Raw genomic sequence first — 23,899 nt, forward strand, 5'->3', positions numbered from 1 at the left:
CCCAAGTGCATACGATGCTGGAAGAGCAAAGTGAGACATGCACTTTAATTTGGTGAGGTTATCAATACATAATCTCCATCACTGACCACATAATGCCACACCTCTATGAGACATGTCAGTATAATCAACAGCTAGTGACTTCAACAACACCCTGATGCATGTACCTAGTGTCCATAACCACTGATCAAGACCAACAACTTGAATCCACACTGTTCAGTGAACAATGTAACCTCTGTGGCACCCACTATTATTAAACGACCACTACATCCATAAAGCAATGGCTTTATACAACTATGCCACCACATATTGAAAGCTGCTCTTACATGCCATGGTATACACTAGACACAAGCTGTAGAATGGGTGCTCTTAGGCATACACACTGCCTGCAAGAAGGAACACTGTGCCTCCCACACAGAAGTCCTGTATGGTGAAACACTTGCCCTTCCTTCTGACTTTGTGCTTCTGGTGCCACAGATCAAACCAACAAACTCCCTGCCCATGTTACCAGGGTAAAAGAACATATTGCACTTCTTAAAATACTGCCTCCACTACCTCACAGCACTCTTAAACTTTACATTCATAAGGCACCTGTAGACTACATCTACGTCATGTTCCATGATGTTACAATTTGGCCTTCCTTGTGGCCTCCTTATATGAGTCCAAGGTTCTAAAACATGGTACACATACATTCAGCATATTCTTGAACCAAAGACCCAGCACAGTATATGTAAACCATGTGAAATCTGTGTGGACACTCCAGGACAATCTGTCCACCAATGACATGTCAACTTCCGCCAAACACCACGATGGTACAACTGAGCGCAATGTGGCAACTCAAGTTACAGCTCGACACTGAAGACCTCTGACACTAAAGACCTGAGTATCAAACTAATTGACAACTTCCTGGTTGCTGAGGTTCAGCATTCTGAACGTGACTCTGGGAATGGTTTCATCAGCCGCCACTTCATGCTTTCTTACAAACTGCTCAATGACGTCAACATAGTAGCCTGCACATTGCATCTATCTTCCAATGTTTTTCTCACCAACATCATTCCTAGAACACCATACTCTTCTACCGGCACAACGAAGTAACATGAAGACTATCTACCATGAGCCAACCTCAACCCAATGCCTCCGCCAACCAATATCTCACAATAATCTCATTATGGTCACACTTGTTGCCCTCCCGCATACCTGTAAGATTACTATCTTAATGCTGTGCAACAAGAGACATGCCACTTTTCCCCCAGCATGCACCACATTGTGTAACCCCACTGACAATCGATCTTGCTTCACAACAAACGATCTTCCAAGCTTTCATGTAGAACAGATGTGCTTTCCTCATTGTATAGCATTTGCGGAAAATAGAGAATATTTTCGTACTGTATCATGTTGTATATATTCCACATGATATCTACACTGTATGGATCTACACAAATACCTAATGTCAAGCAATGAATATAACATGATATGAAGTTTCAGTTTTACATTTACACACATATTTCAATAAAATTTATAGTCTGACAATATTCACTTCAATAACATAACTAATTTCAGAATAAATTTCAAAGACTGTAATGTAAAGCAGTTTTATATTAACACCTTACTGGGAAGAGCAACCACAATACCTTCATACAGCTATGCAGCTTTTGGAAACACCTTATCATTCTTGACTTTTTAATTGTTATAATTTTTTATGATAATTTGAATAACTATTGATTGTTGAGTGTTGTTATTGTTATTTACAAATTCTTATACTACTTTGTGTATAGACAAGTATGGTCTGTGTATAAAACTGGAAGAAGGAGCAACTGGAGGCAGAATGAAACTAATGAGCACTTTGACTGCAGAGTAGTTGTTAGTATGCAGCTTGGTTGAGACAGTGACTAAAGTAACTTATTTTGCTGGAAAGCTGCAGTATTCAAAATAAAATCAAGAAACTCATACTGGCAACAAATGCATAACTGTATTAAGTCAAATATATATGGGTGAAAGCTTCAAATGAATCTTGCCATAAATAAAGTTGAAGAAAATGTCTGTTGCTGTTTATCTTCAAATAATTTAATCTACAGCTATGAATACCAATCTCCATTACCATGGATAAAATAAAATAACAGCAGGAAATGTAACAGGCCTGACAATAAATGTCCCATCCTAAATATCTTACTTGATGAAGATAGGAGCATTCTAATTTATCTGTGAAAAATAAGCTATTCTGCAAGAATGTTGTATTAAGTATGTTTGTGACTGAAGTATGAAAGAAAAAAATTCTGAAAATAAACCGAATTCAAGTTATGCTGACTGGAAATTTTACCCTGTGAATGTTCTTCTAACTTACAACAAAATCATTAGCTCCTACCAGTAACAACAAAATATTATATGAAATGAAACACATGTGGAATTTACAAATGTTTCTAGTAGAAAATGCAGGAACATTTTAGTTAAAATTTACTTTCATTAAAATCACTTCTTCAGACATGAAAACAAACTGAAATGTTGTACTGCCATACTCACGGGAACACTCAGGTCGGACAGCGCTTACGTCTGCTGGCCATGCGCACACCATGTTTACGGGGTGGAACCATGTTCCTGGGCCACAGTCCCTTTCCAGTAGCTCCCACTGACTAGAGGCATTTCTCTGGCATTGTAAATACTTAGAGCAGTCACTCGGGTGACTAAGAAGTGGCCTTTCCACACCACAGAAATCTTCAACTGTTGGAAAATAACAACAAAATCATAACCCCTATTTACTGCACTCTTCACTCTTTTACCCAAATATGGAGATAAACACATAGAGGACTGTTTCAGCTTGAAGTTAATTTACTTACATACTAACTTATAAATTTGAGATAAACTTTTAATTTGATCGGTGTCTAAATTTTGTTTTGTTTTGTTTGGAACATCATTTAAGTTAACACACACACACACACACACACACACACACACACACACACACACACACACACACTGCCTGAAGATCTGAACAGGGTGGTAGAAGTGAAGAAACATGACATCAGAGGGCGTCAGCTTTTAAAGACTACATCTGTGTACCACGTCAACAACAGCTATCAATGTCAGGCCGTGTTTTCATGTAACAAAAGACTTTGCTCAACATCTGATTAAATGGTGGTAGTTGAATAATCAGTAAAAAAATGGGTTCTATTTTGAAGACAGATGCTAATTTTCCATTTTTTTCAGCTGCTTATAATTATCGATGGCTACTTCATCTTTATGCAACTATACTTGACGAATGTTATGCATGCATACCACTACTCAGGATACTGAGCATCAAGGGATTTCCAATCAGCAGAATCAAAAGGAGTATGATTAGTTTCAGCTAAATGTGAGGCAAAACAAGCTAAAAGGAAGGAAGGGGTCTAATGTCCCATCAACATCAAGGTCATTAGAGACAGAGCAAAAGCTCTGACTGGTTCAAGGATCGAGAAAGAAGTCAGATGTGCTCTTGTGAAGGAACAATCCTGGAACTTGCTAGTAGGAATTAAGGGTAACGACAGAAAAACTCAATCTGGATGGCCAGATGTGTATTTAAACTGCCATTCTCCTGAATATGAGTCCAGTGTGTTAACCACTGCATCACCTTGTTTGGTAGCATCAAGAGAAGCACAGCAGATTTAACAGCAACCATTAATGCAGAAGCTACCTCAAAAAAGCTCTTAATCAGCTTTGCACACAATATCATGTCAACACGTAGATAAATTTTGTGGCAAAATGCAAAGGAAAAAAGAAAGATTATGTATGATGCCTTGTTCATGATGAGGTCATTAGAGACAGAGCATGAGCTCTTATTGAAAAAGGATTGATAAGGAGTTTGGCTGTGAGCTTTTCAAAAGAATCACACCAGCTTTTGCTCTGAGAGATTTTTGGGAACCATTAAAAACCTGTATCTGATGCATGGGAATTTAACCATAATTCCCTCAAATGTTAGTCCAGCATTTTACCATTGTATAATATCATTTGGCTGCAAAAGAGAGACTGAACTCTAAACCAATCTAACAATACTAAGCACATATGTGTTACAAAACTGTAAAGTGACAATGTTTATGTTGAATGTGGTTTGCAATTTTACAAGAGAATCAATCATTATCAAACAAATTCTTAAGAAGGGATGCCCTCAGTCTAGGCAGTGTGTGTTTATGGATGTTATATTTCTAGGTAGATGCACAGGCTCCTACGTCTTAGCATACAAAACTGGGTGCATATATACAGAGAAGATATACCCGAAGTATATGTACATTTTAATGCCAGTGCAAAGCATTAATGACCGATTGTGTAGAATTCCTCCTGAGTAATATAAAGGTATTGAGTGCATGAGATGCTGAGCCTGATCTCCTGACTCTTTGATGGCTTGTTGTTAATGACCAAAATCTTTGCACATTTCGAGGATCCTCATAAGCAGGATAGAATAACAACAATACGAAAAGGGTAGATTGCTACTCACCACATAGTGGAGATGTTGAGCTGCAGACAAGCACTATGAAAAAGATTGCTATTAGACAAAGTTCTGCTTCCAAAATAGGAAATACACACACAGTCATGCAAGCACAACTCACACACACTTGGCCACTGTCTCCAGACACTGGGGCCTGGTTGCAGTCAGGTCCCAATCCCCAGAAACAGTGGTGTGTGTGTGTGTGTGTGTGTGTGTGTGTGTGTGTGTATGTGTGTGTGTGTGTGAGAGAGAGAGAGAGAGAGAGAGAGAGACAGAGAGAGAGAGAGTTGTGCTTGTGTGAATGTGTGCATGTTTTCTATTTTGGAAGAAGGACTTTGTCTGAATGCTTAATATTTTAGCAGTTATATTCATTGGGCCTGTCTGTGAATCAATGCCTCCTCTATGTGGTTTGTAAGAAAATTGGTATTATTTTCCTATGGAACTCATACAATTCATCATTAACAGCACATTGCACAATTATTACTTCATGTTGTTTCTGGGAACATGTTTACATATTTTGTTTATGTTATGTTATGTTATGTGTTTAACACTTTTGGTAAGCTTCACTACAACAGACAGGTAAGTTAATTATTTTTGTGATGTTTCCTAAGTTTTTAGGAAGCAGTGTACATAAATTATGAAGCATTGTTTCACAGTACACTCATTAACAGATTATTTAGCTTTTCAACAACAAATCTGTTTAATGATACAGGAGCACAACAATGCTACAGCACAGCCACAAGCATACAGGTGTGTTACTAAGATTTACGATAAATTCTGTCTGTAACTTACTGCGACATTCAGGACGAACAGTGGCAACTTGTTCTGGTGAGGTGCATTGATGCTGGACTGGGTGGAACCACAAACCATCTTCACATTGCATCTCAACAATTCGGCGACCAGTTTCAGGTAGTTGTTCGCACTTAAGGTATGTATCACATCGGGCTGCAGTTGGAGCAAGAGGCTGATCCAAGCTGCAGAGTGTGGTTTCTAAAAACAAAGTGATTTTCATATAAGAATAATATATCATGCAGGACATATCACTGTAATAACTTATCCTCCATATTCAGGCTGTTAGAAGTTCATTTACAGTTGATGGAGAAGCAAGCATAAACTTACTTGCCACACACAAAAATCTTCAATCAGGTTTGAATTCCTTGTTGCGGCACATAAATGGGAGGAAGAAGGAATATTAAGGCATAACACTGTGCTAACAACATTGTTATTAGAGACGGAGCACAAACTCAGCTAGGGCACAGATGAGATAGAAATGGTATTAGGAACCATCCTGGTATTTACCGTAACCAATTTGAAGATACTGTAGAAAACTTAAATCTGGATGCCTGGTAGGGGGTTTAAGCATGTTTCTCCCTAATGCGAGTAAGCACCTTAACTGCAGCACCACTTTTCTCTGTGGGAAAGCAGACAGAGATTATTTCATCAAACATCAAAAATTTAAACTAAATTTGTATTCAAATACTGCTATGTAGGTCTCAGATAAGTTTTCACTGAAGAATACTGCTCAGCTCTGTAAGAAAAAAAGGAAAATAAGAGACAGATAGATGTTACCTGACATTGCTTTGCCCTAAGCAGCACAGTGCATATGCACACTTCCTAGGATTTTTGGACAAAAAAATGATGTATCTGTAGATGCTCATTTAAAAGAGAGGAAAAAAAGAACATATAAAATCGTTTCTATAAAAAAAACTAACTTTTCATTTAAAACAATAAGTGAAATAATAGTGCTGGGGAAACGTCATGGATTTGGTAAAGGTAGATATATATGGGTTACATACATATTCACAAGCCACAAATTATTGCAAGGAGGAAGGAAGTTCAATCATGAAACTTCCCTCACCTCTAAAGTACTCACTGTCACATTCAGTATAGGTAATAGTGAAAATCGTATGGTGTGGTTAGCTGTCTTATGTCATATACTTAATTTTGTCTATGGAGCAATATAATTTTAATTGTCTTCCTGAGCCTCATGACTGTAATTTATATATTTTTGATGACAGGTGGGGACAAAGGTACATTGAGCAATCACCCTTCAGACTTTCCAAAATGTTTTGTGTTCCTTTACAGGTTTCTGATGTTTTCACATAAATTTTCAAGTGCTGTACCTCTATAAAATCAGTTCATAATGCTGTCTAACAATTCTTTATTGTAACTGCTTCATCCATTCCACTGACATCACCACAAAATTTATTATTACTAGCTGATTACACATGAATGAATTTTTACACAGCCGACCAGCTTGATGTGTGATGAGTGTATTTACACTGTGGTCATGAATAAACAGAGAGCAGCTGGTGATGAATCATTTATCTTGTACATTTCCATTTTCCTCTTCTTCTGTCTTCTGTCCATTTCACTATGGCCCAATGCCACCTTCTTTAAAGAGTTTTATTCCTTGAAATTTACCAGGTTAGATGGTTGTGGGTTTACATCCCTCAGTTGCAAGTAATGAAGTTACACTACTTTAGGTTAGTTTTGACACTGTGTTTGAACCACTTTTTATGGCCTCCAACATGACAATTATCCTTCATTGGTTCTCAGCAGTATACATTGCCTAGGACATGATTAGACAAATAGACCACAGCTGATTTTGAGCTTACATAGCCTTTATATTTGTTTATTTATTTATTTACATTTGCTCTGTATGCAGCCATCACAATTATGGCTTTTGCAGACATCAGAAATAATAGTATGAAAATAACAACACTTATAAAAGACATTATATACTGAAACTGTTGCGTATTATATCTACCTCATACATATATTGCATTACAACTGTTATGCTACTGGTTCATATTACAATCAGTGACTTAAAATTCACTGAATGAATATAAAAAAATTTCTATCAGAAAAGATTTTAATTTTGTGTTAAAGTCAGGTCCTGTTTTCTGGAAATAGTGGAATTTTGCCTTGGTATTGTGGTCATGTACATCACTACACTTATCAACTTCCATTGGTTGATTCATAAAAAATGTAACAAATTTAAATATGTACAAAGAATATACTGTTAGGTATCTGTGCTGCACAAACACTTCACAGCATGGATCTCTATAGGCCATTCCATGTGTAAAACTTATCGGTCTTTCCTGTAACAGCAGTATTCTTTTTAAGTGAATGTCAGCTGTGCAGCCCTATAAGAAATGGCTAAATTGTTCCATAATGTACTATTTTCAGGGTTTAGTTAGGAAATATCTTTATAAGCTGGATAAAGAGATATAAGGCACAATTGACTTTGCCACATAGAAAATTATTGTTGTTTGACTTTCCCATATACAAAATTATTGTTGTTTGTCCACCACAAATTTTCATCAACATACATCCCCAGAAATTCACAGCTCCCAGTTTCTGATGCTGAACTGTGGTGAGAACTGCCCATTTTAAACGCAAGTGATTGAGATTTTGTGACATACACATTGAATTCTTGATCACTGAAGTATTTCATTACTTCTGTTGCACCAGTAATAGCAAAAGATTGTAGTTCCTTACATTCTGTACCACATAAAAAGACTGAGGTGTCATCTGCATAGCTTATTATATGGAACTCAATGGTTTGTTCAGTATCATTAAAATATATATATATATATATATATATATATATATATATATATATATATATATATATATATATATTTAAAAAGACATTTTCTATTATATATATATATATATATATATATATATATATATATATATAAAACAAAAGCGCTGGCAGGTCGATAGACACACAAACAAACACAAACATACACACAAAATCTAGCTTTCGCAACCAACGGTTGCCTCGTCAGGAAAGAGGGAAGGAGAAGGAAAGACAAAAGGATATGGGTTTTAAGGGAGAGGGTAAGGAGTCATTCCAATCCCGGGAGCGGAAAGACTTACCTTAGGGGGAAAAAAGGACAGGTATACACTCACACACACACACATATCCATCCATACATGCAAGACACAAGCAGACATTTGTAAAGGCAAGGAGTTTGAGCAGAGATGTCAGTCGGGACGGAAGTATGGAGGCAAAGATGATGTTGAAAGACAGGTGAGGTATGAGCGGCGGCAGATTGAAATTAGGAATTAGCGGAGATTGAGGCCTGGCGGATAGCGAGAAGAGAGGATATGCTGAAGGGCAAGTTCCCATCTCCGGAGTTCTGACAGGTTGGTGTTAGTGGGAAGTATCCAGATAACCCGGACGGTGTAACACTGTGCCAAGATGTGCTGGCCGTGCACCAAGGCATGTTTAGCCACAGGGTGATCCTCATTACCAACAAACACTGTCTGCCTGTGTCCATTCATGCGAATGGACAGTTTGTTGCTGGTCATTCCCACATAGAACGCTTCACAGTGTAGGCAGGTCAGTTGGTAAATCACGTGGGTGCTTTCACACGTGGCTCTGCCTTTGATCGTGTACACCTTCCGGGTTACAGGACTGGAATAGGTGGTGGTGGGAGGGTGCATGGGACAGGTTTTACACCGGGGGCGGTTACAGGGGTAGGAGCCAGAGGGTAGGGAAGGTGGTTTGGGGATTTCATAGGGATGCACTTACCTCACCTGTCTTTCAACATCATCTTTGCCTCTGTACTTCCGTCCCGACTGACATCTCTGCCCAAACTCTTTGCCTTTACAAATGTCTGCTTGTGTCTGTGTATGTGTGGATGGATATGTGTGTGTGTGCAAGTGTATACCTGTCCTTTTTTCCCCCTAAGGTAAGTCTTTCCGCTCCCGGGATTGGAATGACTCCTTACCCTCTCCCTTAAAACCCATATCCTTTTGTCTTTCCTTCTCCTTCCCTCTTTCCTGACGAGGCAACCGTTGGTTGCGAAAGCTAGATTTTGTGTGTATGTTTGTGTTTGTTTGTGTGTCTATCGACCTGCCAGCGCTTTTGTTTGGTAAGTCTCATCATCTTTCTTTTTAAATATATTTTTCCCATGTGGAATGTTTCCCTCTATTATTTATATATATATATATATATATATATATATATATATATATATAGTTATAATAGAAGGAAACATTCCACGAAGGAAAAATATATCTAAAAACAAAGATGATGTGACTTACCAAATGAAAGTGCTGGCAGGTCGACAGACACACAAACGAACACAAACATACACACAAAATTCAAGCTTTCGCAACAGACTGTTGCCTCATCAGGAAAGAGGGAAGGAGAGGGAAAGACGAAAGGATGTGGGTTTTAAGGGAGAGGGTAAGGAGTCATTCCAGTCCCGGGAGTGGAAAGACTTACCTTAAGGGGAAAAAAGGACAGGTACACACTCGCACACACACACATATCCATCCACACATATACAGACACAAGCAGACATATTTAAAGACAAAGAGTTTGGGCAGAGATGTCAGTCGAGGCAGAAGTGCAGAGGCAAAGATGTTGTTGAATGACAGGTGAGGTATGAGTGGCGGCAACTTGAAATTAGCGGAGATTGAGGCCTGGTGGATAACGGGAAGAGAGGATATATTGAAGAGCAAGTTCCCATCTCCGGAGTTCGGATAGGTTGGTGTTAGTAGGAAGTATCCAGATAACCCGGACGGTGTAACACTGCGCCAAGATGTGCTGGTCGTGCACCAAGGCATGTTTAGCCACAGGGTGATCCTCATTACCAACAAACACTGTCTGCCTGTGTCCATTCATGCGAATGGACAGTTTGTTGCTGGTCATTCCCACATAGAATGCATCACAGTGTAGGCAGGTCAGTTGGTAGATCACGTGGGTGCTTTCACACATGGCTCTGCCTTTGATTGTGTACACCTTCCAGGTTACAGGACTGGAGTAGGTGGTGGTGGGAGGGTGCATGGGACAGGTTTTACACCGGGGGCGGTTACAAGGGTAGGAGCCAGAGGGTAGGGAAGGTGGTTTGGGGATTTCATAGGGATGAACTAAGAGGTTATGAAGGTTAGGTGGACGGCGGAAAGACACTCTTGGTGGAGTGGGGAGGATTTCATGAAGGATGGATCTCATTTCAGGGCAGGATTTGAGGAAGTCGTATCCCTGCTGGAGAGCCACATTCAGAATCTGATCCAGTCCCGGAAAGTATCCTGTCACAAGTGGGGCACTTTTGTGGTTCTTCTGTGGGAGGTTCTGGGTTTGAGAGGATGAGGAAGTGGCTCTGGTTATTTGCTTCTGTACCAGGTCGGGAGGGTAGTTGCGGGATGCGAAAGCTGTTGTCAGGTTGTTGGTGTAATGCTTCAGGGATTCCGGACTGGAGCAGATTCGTTTGCCACGAAGACCTAGGCTGTAGGGAAGGGACCGTTTGATGTGGAATGGGTGGTAGCTGTCGTAATGGAGGTACTGTTGCTTGTTGGTGGGTTTGATGTGGACGGACGTGTGAAGCTGGCCATTGGACAGGTGAAGGTCAACATCAAGGAAAGTGGCATGGGATTTGGAGTAGGACCAGGTGAATCTGATGGAACCAAAGGAGTTGAGGTTGGAGAGGAAATTCTGGAGTTCTTCTTCACTGTGAGTCCAGATCATGAAGATGTCATCAATAAATCTGTACCAAACTTTGGGTTGGCAGGCCTGGGTAACCAAGAAGGCTTCCTCTAAGCGACCCATGAATAGGTTGGCGTACGAGGGGGCCATCCTGGTACCCATGGCTGTTCCCTTTAATTGTTGGTATGTCTGGTTTTCAAAAGTGAAGAAGTTGTGGGTCAGGATGAAGCTGGCTAAGGTAATGAGGAAAGAGGTTTTAGGTAGGGTGGCAGGTGATCGGCGTGAAAGGAAGTGCTCCATCGCAGCGAGGCCCTGGACATGCGGGATATTTGTGTATAAGGAAGTGGCATCAATGGTTACAAGGATGGTTTCTGGGGGTAACGGATTGGGTAAGGATTCCAGGCGTTCAAGAAAGTGGTTGGTGTCTTTGATGAAGGATGGGAGACTGCATGTAATGGGTTGAAGGTGTTGATCCATGTAGGCAGAGATACGTTCTGTGGGGGCTTGGTAACCAGCTACAATGGGGCGGCCGGGATGATTGGGTTTGTGAATTTTAGGAAGAAGGTAGAAGGTAGGGGTGCGGGGTGTCGGTGGGGTCAGGAGGTTGATGGAGTCAGGTGAAAGGTTTTGTAGGGGGCCTAAGGTTCTGAGGATTAGGATCATTTTTTTTTTTTTCTCTTCGTGGCAAAGTGATACTTCCAGCAGAGAGTACGAGTGTAGGACAGTAAATCTTTGACGAAGGCTGTTTGGTTGAATCTGGGAGTGGGGCTGAAGGTGAGGCCTTTGGATAGGACAGAGGTTTCAGATTGGGAGAGAGGTTTGGAGGAAAGGTTAACTACTGAATTAGGGTGTTGTGGTGCCAGATTGTGTTGATCGGAATTTTGAGGTTTTGCAGGGAGTGGAGCTGGAAGTGGGAGATTGAGTAGATGGGAGAGACTGGGTTTGTGTGCAATGAGAGGTGGTTGAGGTTTGCTGGAAAGGTTGTGAAGGGTGAGTGAGTTGCCTTTCCGGAGGTGGGAAACCTATCCAATCTCCTGGTTTCCCACCTCCGGAAAGGCAACTCACTCACCCTTCACAACCTTTCCAGCAAACCTCAACCACCTCTCATTGCACACAAACCCAGTCTCTCCCATCTACTCAATCTCCCACTTCCAGCTCCACTCCCTCCAAAACCTCAAAATTCCGAACAACACAATCTGGCACCACAACACCCTAATTCAGAAGTTAACCTTTCCTCCGAACCTCTCTCCCAATCCGAAACCTCTGTCCTATCCAAAGGCCTCACCTTCAGCCCCACTCCCAGATTCAACCAAACAGCCCTCGTCAAAGATTTACTGTCCTACACTCGTACTCTCTGCTGGAAGTATCACTTTGCCACGAAAAGAGAAAAAAAAAAAAAAAAAAATTGATCCTAATCCTAATCCTACCCGTAATGATCCAACTCCCCAAGACACTATCCAAATTTAACCCTGCCTGGAACAGTTCCGTCCTCCGTCACAGAGGGACCCACCTCCTCTTCCTCAAAATCACCCTCTCCAAACCTTCCAGGAATTTCTGACTTCCAGCCTTGCCTCTCAATCCTTCTTAAAAAACCTTAATCCTACTCCCAACATCACCACTGCTGAAGCCCAGGCTATCCGTGATCTGAAGGCTGACCGGTCCATCGTCATTCTTCCGGCGGACAAGCGTTCCGCGACTGTGGTACTTGATCGTCGGGAGTATGTGGCTGAGGGACTGCGTCAGCTTTCAGACACCACCACATACAAAGTTTGCCAAGGTAATCCCATTCCTGATGTCCAGGCAGAGCTTCAAGGAATCCTCAGAACCTGCTCATTTGAATATGAAAGCAACTGAAAATCCAGATTTCTAATAGAGTTCCTGAGAGTTCAGAGGGCATTCATGCAAAATATAAGAGATATATCCCTTCATGAATTTACCAGTTTCCTCATTATTCTCAATCAGACACTCAAAGGCAATAGAACTCCAAAACTCAAAGCAGACTATAAAAATTCCATATCAATTATATACAAAAGTAGGTGAATAAAATATCTCTTAATTTACCTGAAGGTGTGAGTACACACAACTACTCTCTATATGGATAATGATCTGAGAAGTTGATAAGACACACAAATATGAGATTGGAAACTGTAGCTCAAAAACCACGAGTTGCAATGTTCAAATTCTTCTCCATGTGATGTTCAACAGCTCAACACAGTCCTTTTATTTACTTGTACCACTGTATTCCACACCAGATTTTTCACTATACCTTTAAGCTTTACAATTATTTATGTAAAATCAACAACAATGAATTTCTAAAATAGCACCTCCACAAAACTACAAGCTAAACTTAAATGGCTAAGACAATGTAAGACAATGGTACTGTCTCATCATATCTTCTGAAATTCAAAATGGTGGGCTACCAACCATTTAGCATCACAACTACACTCTCAGCCAAAGATTTACAAACCGATTTAGCTAATACATCCAACAGATTCCTCTTGAAACAGTACAGTTGAACGCACTGAGCAGTGGATGGGCACACGGTAGTTCAGTTTACAATCTTGCATTCACTCTTAGAGTGCGCAGACAGCAGTTTCACTGTCCAGATGCTGTATTTTTAGACATTTGAGTTATTCCTCACAATTCAAGCAGTTGAACCAATGTTCGTGAGCAATGTGCCAAAAAATGTTTGACTGTCACCATTCATTCATAGCTGTCACTCAAGCTTAACTGGAACTTATACTCGTAGAGGACAAATGGTGCTTGTGAGTTTTTAACTTAGGAAACCTGGATTTGCCAAACTGTAACCCATCTATCTAAAAAAAATTCCCACCAATGGGGGGGGGGGGACATGGTATTTTAAACATCATGCATACAGGAGTAAAATATGGGTATTAAAAGGGAGAGATGTAGCCCAGATAAAAAGCAACAGCGGAAATCAGGATCCTATGTGCAGTAATAAGGTACTTTCAAGAAATGTCTGTAGAAATGATGTCACCAGGAAATAATCAGGTATATTATTTAATAACATAAAAAATTAATGGTTACCAAAACAAATTAATGAACTATATAACAAGAAAGGAGGAAAATTGTATGTCAAAATAATTGTGTATTTTACACTGTCAAGGAGACTGGGGGTGTAGAGCAATAGAAAATGAGACACTCAGTCCAGAGCAGACCAGAGGGCCTAATACAAATCCTGCCCCCAGTCCCACCTCCCCACCATCATCTCTCACACTCCTATGATCAATGATCAAGTGAGACTGAGGATTCTGGTATTCTACAATAATAGCCTGAAAATGGGGCAAGTTTTACAAACTATAAGTAATGTTATTACTGTAAAACAGTACTTACCCCCACAGCTGCAATACAGTCTTATCTCATAATCCCTACAACCATCTTTGCAAACTAGGCCTTCTTCCAAGTTACATTTCACTTTCTCTCCAGTATCACTGTGGTCAAGTTCACTGCCCACTGCACGGCATTCAATCTCAGTCACATTAGTTCTGCTGCAGATACCTTTCTGGCCATATACATTATCCTGGATAAATTGGAAAATTAGCACAATATTAGCCAAAGTATGGGACACACACATGGAGTGTTCAAAAGAAAAGGCAAAAAACAACAGTGTGGTTATAACTAAAGTCTTTATTCAAAAGTAATCATCAGGGACCTGAACATAACTATCCCACTGTTTTATAAGCTGAAGGATTCCCTGTTCCCAGAATTACTATGGCTGTGACAGGAGCCAGTCCTCCACTGCAATCTTCAGTCTGACATCCAAGTTGTAGCACTTCTTCCCTTTGAGATGTTTTTTTAGCAGACCAAACATAAGGAAACTGCTAGGCAACATGTCCAGACTGTAGGGCAGATGCTCAACCAGCTCCCACTCAAGCTTGACAGTTACACTTCTGTGTGACCTGGAAGATGGGTGGACATGCATTATCACAGAGCAGAATCACTCCCTCCGTGAGCATCCCCGGCCATTTGTTCCTGATGAATTTGTGTAGGCTACATAATGTCTTACAGGACACATCACTCTTAGTGGGTTTTGTGTACTTGAGGAATTCTACTACTATCAGACCTTGAATGTTGAAAGAGACAGTAAGCACCACCTTGACTGCTGAGGGCACAGATTTGAATTTTTAGGTGAAGGTAACAAAACATGTCTCCACTGTCTAGACGCCTCACTACGTTATCTCAAAGCTGCATTTGCCTATATCAACCAGTCTGGTTGTTATCATGTTTAGTACGTTTTCGTAGGAACACTCCTTATAATTAATGATAAAGAAGACTTTTATTTTACGTATGTTATTTGCAGTAAATTACTGTAGAATTATGATTATTGCAGATATGAACACACAATTATTTAAGTACACATAGTTGATTTTTTAACTATCACTTCTGACTGAAATAACCATCTATTTAATTTAATTAGTTGTATCAAAATGACTGGAAAGGATTTAACTGACCAAGGCCAACAGTTATAGCTACACTCTCTCTTCTAAGATAAATTACATCTTTTTCAGTACAATATACTTTAAATACAGCATATGATTTTAAAGCAGATACATAAATAATACACTCACAGAGAGGGTGTCAGGGATAGGCTCTTTATCATATGACTTGTCATCTGAAGGTGTAAAAGAGTTCAACCAGCTGCTCCAACCTGACTTGCATTCTGGAGCAGGTGCAGTTTTTGGCAGCCCAGTGGTTGGTGCAATGGTTGAGAAGGTTTGGTGTATTGGCTGCTCAGTGGTGGAACATGGCTCCCCTATGCACTTCTTCTGGTGGTGTGAACAGAAGCTGCAAAAAACAACAGTTAGTCCAGATCATGAGTAAAATTCCGTGCTCTAAAACAGCATAATATTTATTTTTCATTTTCTCAGAACTCAACTTTTTCTTTCTTTGTGTGAAATTACCCATCCCATTGTTTCATTTTATAAGGGTGCACTGAAAAGTAATGCCTTCAACTTTAGTAATTAAAACTTCTGGGCTAAGAGGCCGTGGTCCAATAGTAGAGGGAGAAGTATTTCTACTATTGGACCAAGGCCTCTTAGCCCGGAAGTTTTAATTACTGAAGATGCCAGCCGTGAAAGCCTACACGCTATGATTGCCTTCGACTTTGTTATGTGAAATGCTTAAAGCGTTTTAAATAAAACAAATACTAACATTCTACATCTTTATTCTTCATGTTTGAATATTTGCAGGTCTCTGCCACTAGAAGGGCTCCAAATCATAGTATGTAACATGGTTGTATGTAACATAACTATGTTGGTGTATTAAAAACTATGTGTTGTAATCAAGTTTCAAACTTGAAGAGTTCATTCAAAAATGATGTGCCCTCTTCTTCAGCATGACAATGCTAGACCACACACAGATGCTGGAACATCTGCAACAATCCAACACCTTGGGTTCACAGTGATCGTCCTCCATACAGTCATGACTTGGTCCCATTTGATTTTTAACTGTTTCTGAAACTTAAATAACACCTTCAAGGACTTCACTTTGACAGCAATGAGGCAGCGCAACCAGAGGGGAGGTTGTGGCTCCATCAACAAAGTAAAACATTCTACAGTCATGTTATTAACAAACTGGTCTCTAGTTCGGGGAAACGTGTTTGTTACCAGGGTGATTATGTTGCGAGATAAATATGTAGACATGAAGGATAGATATCTACAATGTTAATAACATTTCTTTTAGTTAAAAAGCTTTACAAGTTTTCACATAAAAAAACTGTAGTCATTACTTTTCAACCGTGCCCTTGTATCTTTTACGTCTTCTGTACTTTCCCCATGTCTTCCTTGACTTCCATAAAATATCTAATGTGGCTCTTACTGTTCCATAATATCTCTATTATTATCCTGATGATACAGTTTTCTGGTGTCATGGTTAGCCCTTCTTCCTGATCATGCTCATTACTGGTAACATTTTCATGTAGACTGTTTCAATAGAATCTAGTCTAAACTGTAAGTTTTCCAGGTAATTTTTATTTTGCATGTTTTGACCATTCTTCTTTTTATTAGAGTATTCTTCCTACTTCTGCTGTGTTACTTGTTTTGAAAGTGGTTTCCCTTGGACATATTAATTCACATTGTGTGACAATTTTGTAGTGTTTTAGTTCTGTGGCTACTGAGAGGACTTTTATGATGTACATAATTTTGGTGATAAATTGTGCTTCCATCAGTTCATTTATTCAAAAGCATAATATTTTAGAAAAGCACAAAGTTAAGCACATAAACAAGTAGTAATAAACCAAAATATAACCAACAAAAGATTAGTTTTAATATGAAGCTGCCTCTGTATGTATACAATTACCTGCCCTGCATCCAAAATTAATGAAAAGCGATATTTGCACTCTGTGTATGCTTAATATTGTTGCAAAAACTATTCCAGAAGGAAGCCAACCAGTTCAAAGCACAACAGTAATTTAAGTGTCTTGAAAGCTGGATATCCAGGAAAAGCACCAACAACCCCTGTTTTATCTCTTAGGAAGACATTTTTTCAAGCTCATACAATCTACAGGTTGGAAAAAAGACCCATAAAAGCTTTCCACATTGTGCAATCATGTGTCATGCAAATGGAAAGAAAATACATCCAAAGATCCAGTATTACTGGTTTGGTTGCAACAAGCCCCTCTACGAGTCCAGACTTGAAAAGTTATTTTTAGCTAAAAGACAAGTACAGTGCTCATTGTACAGATGCATAACAAGTAGTAATGTATTGTGAAAAGCGGTCAGTATTTACAGATGCAGTGAAGTGATTTCTTTGAAAATTATGAAAATACCATTGTAATTGAGGAAATAGTAAGCTACCATTAGTAGATACACAACAGCTATTTAATGCACCTGTGGAGACAGGAGCTTTCTTGGAAGTGGACTTGTTTCTTTCTAATTTGCTACATGAAGTTTATCTGGCATAAACACGAATAGCATTCAGCAGTACAGTGATACATAATTGTTAACCCTTAGCTCTTCATGTTATCTTTTTGTCACACACTGTTCCAGATGCAGTCTGAGGGACCACTATATTTAAATGGCCAAAAAATTGAATTCAGTAATTTCAGTGTAACAGATCAGATTTTACATAAAAGATTGCACACATAACACACAAAAAATATATTCCAATAAATTTGGAATATATTTTAATATTACATGATAATGTTAATACTGTGCAAATCAAATACCCTGCACTCCAAATTTTACTTTTTGCTATATTTTTATTGGTTATTATTCATGTAATAATAAAAACATAAAAAAATTCCATAAAATATTAAGAAAATGAAAATTACTCTAATACTTTTTAGGTGTTTACTTTCCTTCTCAGACGTTTTCTTTGCACTTGCTGGAAATTTTTGTACAGATTTCAAGTCAGATTGGCTTCTTGCAACAATGGCACAATAAGACATCTTTTTCTTCTTTTTTGGGTCACAGGTGGAGCATGTTTTGTATTTTTCCAAAATTTTCTGCAGTGACTTGTACTCTCAGTTTCGCTACACCCAAAAAGTACGGTGAAGGATGCATGAAGTTGAAGGGTATGTGATACTTGTTGTCTCACTTTTTATCTGTGGTGTCACCAATGAGCTTCTTCAACAATTAATGTGGTTCACCTGAGTATTGTCTTCGTAGGAATTGTGAAGGACGAACGATTCACCCCACTGATGTCTGACTTGCAGAAAAATAATACCACTGGCCATTTCTGGAAGAGGCTTTGACAATCAATGCTATTTATTTCAACCTAATGTATTTTTAGCAGAACCTTTAGCTAAAAATTCAGTATCAACACTTCTGACTTCATCACTTTGATTACTTGTTTCATTCTTGGATTTCACAGTTGGTAAAATTAATTCTGTCTTCACTTTCACACTGTTCCTGTTGAATTTTGTTGCCACTATCTGATCCAACATTGTTTCCTAAACTGTCCTCAAACCATTTTAAAACAGTATCCTCAAAGTCAGGGTCTGTAGCATGAACAACAGTTCATGTAGACCTGGCTTCTGAACCCATAATGAAAGTCACACGTGCAGTCTCAGAGACTGCTAGCATGAAAGAAGCAGTACAGGTCCACATCATATTCAAGCAGTTACTAACAAAGGAAACCATGGCAGCTTCAGGAAAGAAAACTACACAATGCACAATGCTGTAATCTTTTACCCCCTGCTATGCATTACCAACCAAATAACAATAAACACTAGCAGTCTGTGAGACCACAGTTCGGACATTAATGGTTAATATTGTAAACAGATTAAGTTCCTATAATATAATTCCTGATGGAAACTATGGAACACAATGAATGAATGATACTCCATGAGTCTGTTTTAAACACACAGCTATTTTTATATTCCCATTAGACAGTAACATGGAAGAAGTCATAGCTATTGTCAAACTGCCAAGGCCATCTTCTATCCATAAGTGCACCCCTTGAGCAATCTTTCTGGAATGGTTATGTGACTGAAGGGGCTGCAGCCTACAGCCAGTGCTTGGCTTACATGGATGCTACTGTTATCTTCTCACTGTACCTGTATTTCAGATCACTGCTACAGAATTGCTTGTAACTGGTTTGCTCTATGGCTGTATATTTGTCAAGCTGGTATTGGAATTGTTGTTACCCACTGGTCTTGCTTGGAACGTTACTGCCTCAGATTGCTCTTGAACCTCTGCTGACCTTCCTGCTCTAAACATATCACTGTAAGAGTCTGTATCTGCTCATCTGGAGCTTCTAATGTATAGCTTTAAAAAAAAATTTTAAAAAATGAGCAGCCAGTCATACAGATAGTGTCATCAGCTATATTAAAACTCATATTTTGTTAATGAATGTGATACTTAATTAAGTTTTTCTGTCAGTCAACTGTACGAAAATGTATGCCTCAGTTAACTCAGGTTAACCTTTTGCATAATTTTCAGCAGATGATTACATTGAGTTCCATGACAAAAAATACTACACCTTGTTACACTTGTTTCTCAGTTAGCTACATGAAACAGAAGTAAAGGATATGGACACTTAGGACATTAATGGTACACTGCCCTCCCACATATTAGGGATAGGCATTGATGAGATATTTAATACTAATCTTTTTCCCTAACCATAGACATTGTGGTGCTGCTGCTGCTTCTGATTTCAACAGCTTTGCTATGTCCCTTAGTATCCCAGATGAACTTAACATGAAGTAGTTTTCTGTCTGTTGGCAGATTCTGAATAACTGAAACATTTAAGACATGTGCCAACTTCTCCATATAGCTCCTTTTTCTGTAAAACATGATAATTTCTTTTTATCAGCATAATTAAGGAGGCAATAGTAGAATGGGTGCCAATAAAACATGTTGCTCTCAATATAGCTCTGCAGCCCACTTTGGAGGAAGCCAGGCTTGATCACTGTTAGATTGCACCTCATACAGCATTGACAGACAGTGCTCCCAAGCAACAGCACATGTAAATTTTACCAAATGGCCTGCTGGATTGTTTATGACTGATTGATTATGAAATTTACAGAATTGCTGCCACTAAAGTTTGTACACAAATGAATTGGACTGAAATGGCAAAAGACTGGCAAAAATATTCTTCTTGAAATATTGGGAAAATGCTTTTTATCAATATGAAATGAAACATAAGGAGATTTTTTTGTATATCATTACTCATTAGTTGCAGAATGTGCATAGATGATAGGCATACTCTTTAGTTTCTCTTGCTAATGAAGTATATTGTAAATGAAGGCTATAGGCAATAAATTTAAGACGTCTAGTGCAGTAATATACTCTTACCCCAAACATCCTACAGCACAAACCTCAATATTTTGAGGTGAATCCCTTCACATCTATTCTGATGATCATTATGCCAAATTAGATTCAATTAAGACGTACATATAATTACACTTGCTACCAGTACCTGATCTGTGATGGTACACACCAGTACATTGTACCAATATGAGAAAAACTCAGAGCTGCAGATTTTGAGATGTGGTATGATAGAATTTTTGCTGTGGTTGAAGCAATGGAAAACAGGTGTTGTGTTCACACTTTTAAAAAGCCCAAAAAAGCTTTAAAATAGTGTTTTAAGAAGTCCAAATTTCAAAAACACTTCCTGGAAGGTTACAGTAGCAGAACCTCTTTTTTTTCACAAATCAAGCACTGCTTGCCATACCCTGTACATGTTAAGGGTGGGCTTGACATTCAGCATGCTGCACTGTAATGTGCCCATTCAAATAAAATAACACCACAATGTATCAACAATTATAAGTAGAATGTGTGCTTACCATCGATGACAGGCATCTTCTTCCATCAAATCACCCTCATAGTAGGTAGCCTGTGCTGTCTGAAGACAGACTGGAGGCTTGCATTTGTTAACAGTAACACACTCTAAGGCTGTGACGTTTGAGTATACTTCATTATCTGGACATTTCTTGGCTTCACAACCTGGATGAACACATTGTGAGGTTATTAAAATAAACTTTTAGTAAAATAAAGATAAACAGATATCCTGTTTATCAGTCAGCAGCAAATACTGAAAGAATACAGCTATCAGAAACTCATTTTTGGAGCTAATTATTGAATCTATCTAAAGACAGGAAAAGGTGAAATACGTGAGATTTTGCAAAGGATCAAATGCTAATTCTCCTAGGATGAAGGAAGGGAAAGCAGAATACAATGGGATGGGAAATATCAATAATCACATTTTTCTTTAATGACATGGTAACCAGAACTGTTATTGTACTTTGTCAACAAATTACTCTACAAAATACAGGTACAACAGCTCAGTAAAGTATGTTTAATGAATTTACTAAATTCTGAGAAATTAATTGAATACATCTACCTTGTTTAACATACTTTCTGTTCTTTACAGCAACAAGCTGATAAAACTGAAAAATGAATTTCTGAGCATAAGATATGTACCCATACCAAAAATGCACTGAAAGTGTGTGTCTTTTCATGTTAACATGTGACTAGTAGTGTAAAAGTATTTTAGAATCTCATCAAGCTAGCCAGAATGAAAGCCATAATATTCTTTAGACACACAAGACAGTTAATACAGATAAAGTGATTCACACAGATGACAAATAGAAGATGAGATAATATGAAAGCTTGTAGCTGAAGAACAACATAACTATAACGTGCTGAATAATATGAAACAAAAAAATAAAAAAGAAACACAATATCATAAGAATGTGTGCTTTTCTAATGGTGGGTGGATAGACAATTCGCTGTCTTCCTGTAGTTTCTTGAGTCTCTGTGACTTTCAGAGAACACACTCAAAGCTTGAAATTCAGTATTGTATATCATAAAATTCTCCCTACTGCCACTTTGGATCAATAAAACAGTTAATACTCTTCCATGAGTTGCTTATTCACAATTATAATTAATAAAAAGTAGGCAGGAGGTTAATTGTATAAAAATGTCAATTCATTTGTCAAAACTATAAAAACATGAGACAAATGGTCCATCATTACTTAAACTCATGAAACAAAATTCTTCATACACCAATAAACACACACTAAAAAGAGCAAGATATAATCTTAGCTTTCAGACCTTCCTTCCTCAGGGAGGAAAGAAGGGTAGGTTGGAGATGGTTATAAAAGGAATGTAGCAACATCAAACATGAATATATTAAACTAAAATAAAGAATATTTCATCAACAATATACATACATGAGACAATGGGCAACACATTACAGATGTATCTCTCACACTAACTGAAGTAATATTTTATTTTGAGAGAAAAAAATGAAGCTTTTCTATTTTTCATATAGTGAGTATGTCAGATATTGAAAGGTGCTCACTTATATTTCATCTATAGAACAAATCAGACCTGTATGTCATTAAAAAAGTATACACCTTAATAAGTTTTAGAAAGTATTTCAGCAAACTTTGATCTCAGTCTGCACATTTGCTACTCACCTTCAACACAATGATCCTTACTGCACATTCTTGTAATTGTCTCATATTTTAGAATGTTGTCACATGTCTTCTTGGGGCAGGTAGTTACACAAGGTCTGTATTCAGAACAGCGTTCATCACACTGCAAGGCTGTAAAGTTATCTGCCATTATACAAACTGTCTACAATTTTAAGATTAAACAAATAAAAAGGTGAGAGATAGTAAATAGATACAACATATGAAATGTTGCACCATTCATTATGTTATCTTCATACAAACAGAATTTCTGTAGTAACTGAATTGATCATGTTGTTAACTGACCATAAAAAGCTTAGTAGAATACGGTATGCCTTTATTTGTTTATTTATTTGTCCATGAGACCTTCTTGGTACATAGAATATATATAAGATGTTGGACATCATTTAACGCAATACTGTTTCCATCATTGATCGCTTATGGTTATACTATTTATTATTGGTACATTACTTGTATCTGTTCAGTCGTTACAATGTTACTATGATTTCAGTGGATAAGAATGGTAATTTATTATTCATAATGGCATATTATTATTTATCAAAATACTCTTTCAGACTGTAGAAGCAATGATCAATTAGATATGCCTTCACTGCAACTTTGAACCCCGCTATGTTGTTTATTGATTGTATGTTACTTAGTAGTTTCCTGAATATCTTTTTTCCAAGATGGAGAACTCCATTTTGGCAGAGCTTAGTTTTTGTGTGGTGCATATGGAGATCCATATTTTGCCTTGTTATGAGTGTGTACATCTTCATTTTTGAGGAGAGTGTGGGAGTTTCACTTGCTTACTGCCATATGAATGCTATGGTTTCATATACATGAAGCATGGAAGTGGGAAGATTTGCAGTTTTCTGAAGAGTGGCTCACAAGATTTTCTGTGTTTGGCACCTTCTATGATTCTTATGACTCTTCTTTGAATTCTAAATAGCTCAATAGCGATTAGAGAAGCTCCCCAGAAAATGGCTCCATACTTCAGGATTGATTGGACATTGCATAGTACACACTTTTTAGGCAGTCTTTGTTACAGCAGCTTTCAAGGATACTCATCACATAGCAGGATGTGTTCAATTTGTTGCTGAGACTGTCAATATGAGATTCC

General features: G+C 38.4%; 1 protein-coding gene across 1 annotated transcript in view; it reads right to left on the reverse strand.

Annotated features, from left to right (window-relative positions):
* Positions 1-23,899, reverse strand: part of LOC126175921 (hemocytin) — a 486,280-nt gene that overhangs the window by 234,149 nt on the left and 228,232 nt on the right. The window contains exons 30-35 of the mRNA XM_049922991.1: positions 22,786-22,914; positions 21,148-21,307; positions 15,488-15,704; positions 14,253-14,439; positions 5,243-5,440; positions 2,515-2,712 (exon numbers count right to left, since the gene is read on the reverse strand). Of these exons, the coding sequence (XP_049778948.1) occupies positions 2,515-2,712; positions 5,243-5,440; positions 14,253-14,439; positions 15,488-15,704; positions 21,148-21,307; positions 22,786-22,914 (1,089 nt within the window). The remainder of the gene's footprint in view (positions 1-2,514; positions 2,713-5,242; positions 5,441-14,252; positions 14,440-15,487; positions 15,705-21,147; positions 21,308-22,785; positions 22,915-23,899) is intronic.

Source organism: Schistocerca cancellata, chromosome 3 (assembly GCF_023864275.1).
Source record: "Schistocerca cancellata isolate TAMUIC-IGC-003103 chromosome 3, iqSchCanc2.1, whole genome shotgun sequence".
Classification (NCBI taxonomy): domain Eukaryota; kingdom Metazoa; phylum Arthropoda; class Insecta; order Orthoptera; family Acrididae; genus Schistocerca; species Schistocerca cancellata.